Here is a 9,411-nt window from a genome sequence, read left to right on the forward strand (position 1 = left end):
TCAACAGCAGGAAAAGTCATGTAAATTAAAATCTCCATGAGCATTTTTATAATTGATATACATTTTTATGTATATGCATGCCACACTCTAAAATATTTTATCAGGTAGAAATTAGTAAATCATAATCAACTGGAAAAGTCGTTTAAGGGCCTTTGAATATTGTTGTTGACAATGGGAGGCTTTGAAGTAAAAAATGTTGAGAACCACTGATCTAAAACAACCTTTATTGCCAATAGGAAATTCTCAGCCAGCTAGTTAGGTTTTGCATGCACTGGGTGACATTTCCATATTCCTCTCGTGTGGCTTAAAATGTGGTTAATATGATTTACACAAGTGCTGTAGTACGTGTTTTTTGCATCAACATCAATTTTTGGTGCAGTAACACGTACCAATAAATCAATGTCCTCTTTACGGTTTAGTTCAAGAGTAGGGATGGTACCAACAAAGACTGTAAACTAAGAAACATCCTGGTAAGTGTGTTGGGGCAAGGAGCTAAACTCTGCAGGACATTGGCCCTCCAGGAGCAGAACTGGACACTCCTGATGTAGGATGATTGTCACTACAGTTGCCCTGGAATAACTTCAGGTTAAGTGTCTCACTCAAGGGCACAGCGATGACAAAGTAAGATTGTGATCTCTGTCTCCAGTTTCAGACTCACTGACTACTCTGCATCTTTTGGAAAGCCACCCAGGAAACCAAGAATTACATGACCCCCTCACTCACGCATTACTACACAGCTGCAGCTATTGATGAAATTAAGCAGAAAGGGCTTCATTGTTTAGTGCTACATTCAGAAAACCGTTTTGCTAGCAGTCTACTTTAACCTCAACAGAGCAAAGGAATAAAAACCCTAAAATATTCCAGAGCCATCATACCTCAAAATTCATGAATAGCAGAGCAGGTAATGCGTGTGATGTCTCCGTTCTCACCTCAGATCAGGTAGGAGTCCCATCATAAGAACACTAGGAAAGAACAAAATAAGGCAACATACAGAGCAAAATAAAACAATGCGGAGATGACAAAGATTTATTCATTTATTCTCTGGGCTGGTGTAAAGAGAACATGTTTCAGTCAGCAGGGGAAGTGAGGATGCTTCCTGTGGAGTTCTGTGTGTGGCCTATTAGCCACCAATAATACAATACACTCTCTGAAAATATGGCGAGAAACACCTTCTTTGGAGATTTGTGTTGAACCTTTGGTCAATGAGGCTCATTTTATCTGTAATAGACCCTTAGTCCCTCAACATTTGTTCTGCATTTCAGGGCACTTGGTCAATGTATGGACTGGAACAGTAGGAGACTCACGTGACCTTTAGATAATGGACCAACAGGGAACAAAGGAAAAAGGAAGAAAGATTTTTTTTAGTTTCCAACAGCCCAATCTAGTTTATTGTTTTGGGGAAGCTGAGGTCTCCATTGAGTGATTATGTTGATTTTGTGTGAACATCACTCTCTTTATGCATCTATGGAAATACCTCAGGCAAACAAATTCTACAAGTCTAACTATGGCATATAGCTCCAGATGTGAGAGTCTCAGCAGAAATGCTCACTTTTATAGATGCCACATCATTTGTAAACACAAGAGGGATAGAGAAACAGGTGGTAACAATAAGACTTCCAATCCTTCCTTCTCTTTCCTACAACTCTGCTGTGTAGAGTGCTGGTCTTACCTCTACATGCAATCCCTGTGCTAGTTTTTCATTTGCCTGGATCGATGCTTTTCAGCTTGTGTATTCATCATGTTAAAGCTCTAGCCTGCTTCTGTCTCTAACGCTCCAGTTCCATAGGATGCAAGTCAGCAGACAAGTGGGCTGCGAGCGCAGGCTTGTTGGTTTAGCCAGATATTCTTAACTTGAACCTGCTCTCAACTTAAAGACACATCAGTAAAAGCATAAAGCAACAGCACCTTGAAAGAGACATGTCAAGCGCTGCAATGCAAGTGTTTTATTTTTGGACTGCCTTCTCCAGTGTAAAATGTCATTGATGAGAGAGTTTAGAAATATCTAAAAAATAGAAGCTTTAGAGGACGGACCTCTAGTGTTTGACACACATTTTTAATATCCTGTATATGAATAATTTATTAATTCACAAAGTACACAGCATGATGAGAAACCCTCTTACTAAAAGGATCATCAAATTAAAACCCTCTTCCGATTAATAATATACAGGAACAGCACAACGCAAAGTTGATGCTTCACAGCATCGCTCTTGTCTCAAAGCCACTGTGTTATAATATGCTCATTGAAATTTATTCCTGTTAGTAATTTGGTCTCCGGTCCCAGTTCACATCTGAACAGCGCATTGTTTGTAGTACAGAAACAAAAAAAGGCTGTTAGAGCTAAACCCCTTCCGATGCTAAATACAAATAAGGTCCATGCTGGCCACAATCAATCCTGTTACCAGACTAGGCCAAGTGGGCTTCTGGTTTGTGGCCCCAATGGTCCGCCTCTCATTTAGCCTTTCTCAAGGCTTCGCCACTGCTCTGCAGAACACCCCCCAAAAGAAGTCTGTTAGCTCCCCTGCCCGTCAGTGAAATGCATACAGCAGCAGAAGGATGGTGCAGATGCCGATGACTCCTCCTAGAATTAATGAGTCCCGTCTCTTCCTCAAGTTGATCCGCTGAATTAGGTTATTGATGGCAGGGAAACGGTCTGAAGTAGGGGTCAGTTAAGGAAATACAGGGATACAGCAGATTGCATTGCCTCAAATACAGACAGCAAGCATTTTTCATGGCATATTACAATTTAGGCCTTACAATTCTGATGTTGATAGATTACATTTAACAGTGTTAATAAATTATTTATGTTTTTAACTTGGGGAGTGCTCCATGACAAAGGTAATCTAAATGTAAAAAACAGGGGAAATGTGCATATCCACTTACATATCCAAAGTAGGTAGATACCAATAAACCAATATTGCACTGATACATTATGCAGCCCTAATGCATACATGCGCTCCTTGTAGAAATCAAGGATACTGGCCAGGGTGTTGACCCTGCTTTGTATAGACTTCAACAAACCTCGCTGGGAGGTCATGTTCTCCTTGGTTGCCATTGCAATGCTGTGGACAAAAAATAAATAAATAAAAACAGAAGAGTAGATTTATTGGCACTGGCCCATCATAGCACATATGCACTGGAAGTGGTTAAAAAGTGCTCCGATCATTGCGTAAAGGACGCAGCAGCTGTCAGGACTGCAGACGCAGGAAAAAGTCCCTCAAAGACAGCAAATGTCTCTTTCACTAGGTTTGATTTCAGACAGGAAGGCAGAAGCTGCATTAATGTAATGCTCCAGAGACATTAGCCACACACAGCTAGAAACCAAAAGTATGCAGAAAAGTGACCAACCATTACATATCTATTTCCCTTGACACTGCAGAAAGTAAACACCTCATATTTTGGACAAATCAGAGATTTTCCTGCAAAAGCCATTATTTGTCCTAGCTTAAGGCACAGTTCATCCAAAAATGAAAATTCTGTCATCATTTACTCACACTCATGTTATTCCAAACTTATTTATGACTGACTTATTTGTGACTTATTTATAATGTGTAGGGTTGCTTTATAATGGAAAGAACATTACAAAGGTTTGGACCGAAACGAGGGTCAGTAAATTAATTTTTAGGTGAAATATCCCTTTAATGCATTGTAATTCTGTATTGTTGAATGCTGTAATTACACTGTTGGGTAGGTCCGGTCCCACCACTTATTTGTTTTCTTCAGCTGAGTCGTGCTTTCTTGTTCTTAGTGGAGAAGATTAAATTGCTGTGTGACACCATGGCTCACTCCAACTTCAACTCGGCAGGTTTGTGAGTGCAAGCGAAAGCACTGGCACCCATTAAACTCCTGTCTGCCCTACTCTGCGGAACAAAAGCCATTAGATATAGTTCACCACAAGTGCTCAAGCAGACCCCTTCACCTCAATAATAATGAACAGGAGAGCTTATCTATCACACCAACATAAAACAGACCTCAACCAGAATGTGTTTGAGGCAAAACCTGTGAAATCAGAGCAAGACAACAACTTTAAAGCAGTGTGCAATGCACTGACCACTGAGGTGCTAGTTTCTTGATCACTGAGGATAAATTAGGCAGCCAAACCCCACTCACACAAACAAGGCATAAAGCACATTAAACAAGACAGTGCACCCTGAGGGAACAAAAGGTCTCCAGTGTTTTGTACTCCTAGGTGCCCTCGGTCACATACAAGGAGTTATTTTGATGTGAGTTTTTGTGGTGACACCTCTATACACCTCCCTTTATCATCTGTTTAACTTTTGTTTTCAGCCCACACTCCTGAGCATCTGTACACCACGAAATGAAGAACACACAAGCTTAATCGGATCTCCTAAACTTCATATTTGGGTGTGTATTTGAGTGTGTTACCTGCAAGGAGGTATACCTCTTAAAGTATTGCTTGTGACAGATGGAAGACCAATCTGACATCATTAAAAGAGAAAAGTGAGCGCCCACACTCCTCAGAGGTCAGAGCTATGATGAAACATTAAACAATGAGCTCTCATCTTGGTGGCTCCTGGCTGTGGGTGGTAAAAAGGGAAGATAATGATTATAAGCAGCTGATATAGCATAATTTTTTGCTTGAATAAGACTGAGGTGGGATAAAAAGAGCTGCACGGACCAGGAGCCGACTTAATTAAGCACCAGTGCTGGTTGCCAGCTGTGGGGTTCCCCTAGGTGCGGCAGTAAAAGTGTAGGCTGCTCTCATGCCCCAACATAGATCTGCAGGGTGGGAAAGACGGTAGTGCCCAGCAGCACAATATTCACTACTAAAGCACCTCAGGAAAAAAGGCAAAACTGGCAGATTCATGCAAATGACATGCTTTTCTGTTAGTTTCCCTTAAAGGGGTAGTTCACCTAAAATTATTCTGATTCATTGTTTACTCACTCTCATGTTGTTCCATACTTGAATGACTTACTTTCCTCTGCAGAACATATTTTGAAAATGTGTTTTTTTGTTTATACAATTGAAGTCAATGGGGTCTAGTGTTGTTTTGGCCCAGAGTTATTATAATGAACTAAAAACTATTAAAAACATTTTAGTTAATTGAAATAAGCCTGAAATATATAAAATATAAATATTCAGAGAAAAACAAACTAAATGAAAGTTAAAGCACTCAAATTACTAACTGGAAATAAACAATAACTAAAACTAGACTTTGAACCTAAATATTAAAAGGAAAAAAATAAAAATAAATAAATAATAATAATAAAAAGCACAAAAATTTACTAAACATCAAACAATAAAATTAACACTGAAAAATATAAAATAAAAGCAATTTCAAAATATTAATAAATATAATAATATATATATATATATATAAACGATACTTAACACTTTCGGTCCCCTTTGAATTTCACTGTATGTCGAAAAACATTCATTCTTCAAAATTCCACAGAAGAAAGATTTGAAATGACGTGAGGGTTAATAAATGACAGTATTTTCATTTTTGAACTTTAGAGTCTAAATCCACTTGCAGTTCTAAACTAGCAATATCAACTCAATGCAAAAGCAATGGTTCAGTTGTTTGTATCCCTCCATCGACTGAGATCTTCCTCCTTGAGTTCATGACCCTTGGCAGGCTCTTCTTTCAGAAGAGACCAGATATTTAAAAAAAACAAATACAAATGAAAACTGTTGCCATTTATGAGTGTATATCCTGTGTAAGAAGTGTCTGAACTGTTTGTATGAAGTTAGACTCACCTTATTGTGTCATCAATAAGCCGATCTGAGCTGTAAGGAGACAAGAAAGGAAAAAGAAAGGAGTTTAGTCAATGATAACCAGGTGAATTACTGGAGCCCTCTCTCATCTTTGAGAGTCAGGGTGAAGGAATCAATCAATGGCAAACATGCAGTGAATGCTGATTACTTCACATGGACACCAGAATGTTTTTCAACAAATCTGATTTAATATGCATTACAATAAAGGACTACTATCAGCATTGGCTAAAAATATGTGGACAGTCAATGACTACATCCATATGCATTTGCTGAACATTTATTTTCAAAACCAATTTGATGCACCTTTAATAATGGGTGCAGTTGAATTAGCTAAATCTGTTCATCATGCGAGTCCATTTTTTGCCATGTAATGTACATCACATATACAAAACTACTTACAATTCTGCTTTAAAAATTCACACCTTAACAGCAAAATGAGCAAATAAAATCCCATTCGAGACTTAACAGATGATATTGATTGCAAATGGTGTGGGAAACAAATAGATTCACAGATCGTCACTGCAGTTATTGCTCAGAAAAGACAATTCTCTTATGTGTGAATTAAATTATCTTTCAGGAACAATTCTTCAATCTTGCATTACTGTCTATACTGGAATGTCTCATTCCCACACCATGGCCATTTTTCTTTCCGAAAAGGAGATGCAGGCCTGCAGGGTGGGAATGAAATTCTATGCTGGCTCAAAATCACATCCTCCGTCAATTTAGATGACAAAGTCTCAGGCCCAGTGACACCTCAGGGGAAAGAAAGTCCTCAATTCCCAGACAAATGGTTTTCGGTGACAGAGAGCTCCAATTTTGATTACACGAGCAAAAATGAGATTGCAAATTCTTCTTCCGACGCCTGTGAACTCTCTTTCTGTCTGCATGGTTTGTCAGCAGCGTCAAGAGAAAACTGGCACACACAAACAGCAGCTGGGAGAATAGAGTCTAATGGTCCACATGCTGTTCAGCCCCACTACTGCAGAACAGGTCTCTGTCTTCACAGGCACATTAACATGTATCTTGGTTCCTGCTTATAAATGATTTGAAGAAAGGAAAAGTGCAGCAAAACTGATGCGAGAAGCTCTGCTCTGTCAAATGGCTGTCATCTTAAGAGCTTATGGCTTTGATTGATCAAGAAGCCAAAACACTGAATTGGCAAAGACGAAGTATCCAAGTTCTCGACTAGACTAATCATTATAAATTGTCCCAGTGGGCGCTAATGATGCTGATTTTGCAGTTTAGTTTGCACTTAAGCCTCATTAATCTACATCATCGGCATCAGACATACATCCACCTGGTTTCCTACAACAAAAGTTAAATTCAAAGGAAATAAATCAGCTAGTGAGAAAGTTAGTGAGAGGACAATGCAAAAACTTCTAGCAAATATAGTCGGTCTTCTCATTAAGCCTCATCCATTTCGAACTCAACAGCAGGGCTATTAGTTCAATTACATTAGCTAGTATCACAGATGACTGCCAATCTGAAAATTACGGTGATACAATTTAGGTTTGTAAAGCTTTCAGCAAAGGTCGGGTTGCTGGCATACACATCTGGACTACAGGGAGTATTTTATTATGCACATGAAATCCAATTGTTTAATAAATTGTTGATATGGAAGTTTAGAAGGTGTACACTACCATTTAAAAGTTTAGGGTCAATAAGATATATTTATGTTTTTGAAAGTCTTATATGTTCACCAAGGATGCATTCCTTTGATTAAAAAAACACTGTAAAAAAGGTAATATTGTGAAACAGCTTTATAATTTTAAATACTTTTTTATTTTAATCTATTTCACAGCTCTCTGGAATTCTTGATTATAATTGGTCAGTCGTGACATTTCGAGGTGTGTTACTTCCCAATAACAACCATTTGTCAGTAGCAACACTGAATAACATACCGCTCATCTGGGTATCTCGCTCTCTCTTGTTTTTATTTAAAAGCAGCTGCTGCTATCTTGTTATAATTAACAATTGTATTACAAATTAAATTGGAGGACTTCAGTATTAACAGTACTGTAATATTGCTGCTGTGTTTATCTCCTTGCTATGATGATTGCTTTGTACACAATAATGGAATATAAAATAATAAACATTTTCATCTTAAATCAATACCTCTTTTTCCTATAATTATTTATGTGGTTAAAAGCTGTGTAATAAGTGGTATGGCTGTACAGTATTTCTTAAATGTTTGTCTAATTTCAACTTGTTCATTTGTGTTGGCTAAAAGCTGCTTGCTAATGACTGTTTTCTTCACGGAAGCTTTGCGTTCAGTGAGCTAATAACATATTTCGACTCAAATCAATATACCGTGTCCAATTATTTACTTGTGTGGGAAGTAGTGTAATCCTCTTTGTGCCAGGGTCCTGATCACCCTGTTGAAGGTTATTCTGCGATAACAACCAGGTGAATGTACATTATTCCTTACACATTATAAAATGTAGTTATTCCAGTGATGCCATAGCTGAATTTTCAGCAGCATTTACCCTTTTTAGTGTACAGTCTCTTTTTATTTACAGTCTTTAGTGTCACATGATCCTGTGTTTAATATTTTTTGTGGTAACCATGATACATCAGGATTCTTTGATGAAGTTCAAAAGAACAGCATTTATTTGAAATAGAAATCCTGTGTAACATTATAAATGCCTTTACTGTCATCTTTGATAAATGTACAGTCAGTGTATTAGCTAAATAAGAATATTTCTTAAAAAAAAAAAAAAAAAACTTTTGCACGGAAATGTATATTCCAAACACAAATTTAAAGTGATTTACTATTCATCCCAGGAATCATACCCTGAACAGTGTTGTTCGGAAATGACGCTTAACCCACATTTAACCCAAAATTAAATAAACTAATCTAAATTAATCTTCAATCTATTTAACGTTAATTTATGCAAACACATGCAGCACACGACTGGTACTGTACTGACGCACAGCCTTTCAGGGTAAGCCATTTCCTGAGCTGCTTAATGGGTTCAGGCATTATATTGATGTATTTGATATATTTAAATTTATCTTGGAAATGTGCATAAATAACAGTCTTTAACAGTCTAAGCTTTAACACAGACTCCAGTTAAGACCTACAATTCATGAAACAAAAAAATCAATACTTAATTTACTGCTTGGCAAAATATTGCATATTAAAAAAATAGTTGTCTAGCAAATATGTGAATGCGAAAAATATTTTTAAAAAAAATTTTAAACTTCAGATGCAAAAATGATAGTATGTGATGGTATGCACAGTTCATTTCTGTGAAGCAGTTCAAACTGTAAATTTCATGAATGGATTTAAAACTCTAGATTAATTATCCATATTTGTGTCATCACTCAAAAATATTCAAGAAATTCTGCATTTATTAAAAAGCTAAATAAGTTATTGCTGGTTGAAAAATATTATCATTTGTTGAAATGAAGTTCAAACTGAATGCATGGTACTAACTCCAAAACTCAAAATACTAAACTCTAACGTTAAACTAGACTTTTGTCTAAACTAAACAAAACCAGTCATAAGGGTCAATTTCTCGAAATTGAGATTTATGCATCATCTGAAAGCTGAATAAATAATCTTTCCATTGATGTATGGTTTGTTAGGATAGGACAATATTTGGCCAAGATACAACAATTTGAAAATCTGGAATCTGACGGTGCAAAAAAATCTAAATATTGAGAAAATC

At 37.2% G+C, this 9,411-nt stretch overlaps 1 protein-coding gene across 2 annotated transcripts in view; it reads right to left on the reverse strand.

Moving 5' to 3' along the window:
* Positions 1 to 1,781: 1,781 nt before the first annotated feature.
* Positions 1,782 to 9,411, reverse strand: part of gosr1 (golgi SNAP receptor complex member 1) — a 25,459-nt gene continuing 17,829 nt past the window's right edge. For both annotated transcript variants that reach the window (XM_016557040.1, XM_016557041.1), the window contains exons 7-9: positions 5,720 to 5,749; positions 2,977 to 3,059; positions 1,782 to 2,650 (exon numbers count right to left, since the gene is read on the reverse strand). In XM_016557040.1, coding sequence (XP_016412526.1) covers positions 2,526 to 2,650; positions 2,977 to 3,059; positions 5,720 to 5,749 — 238 coding nt within the window. In that variant the 3' untranslated portion in view covers positions 1,782 to 2,525. The remainder of the gene's footprint in view (positions 2,651 to 2,976; positions 3,060 to 5,719; positions 5,750 to 9,411) is intronic.

Source organism: Sinocyclocheilus rhinocerous, unplaced genomic scaffold, assembly GCF_001515625.1.
Source record: "Sinocyclocheilus rhinocerous isolate Xijiao unplaced genomic scaffold, SAMN03320098_v1.1 scaffold166, whole genome shotgun sequence".
Classification (NCBI taxonomy): Eukaryota; Metazoa; Chordata; class Actinopteri; order Cypriniformes; family Cyprinidae; genus Sinocyclocheilus; species Sinocyclocheilus rhinocerous.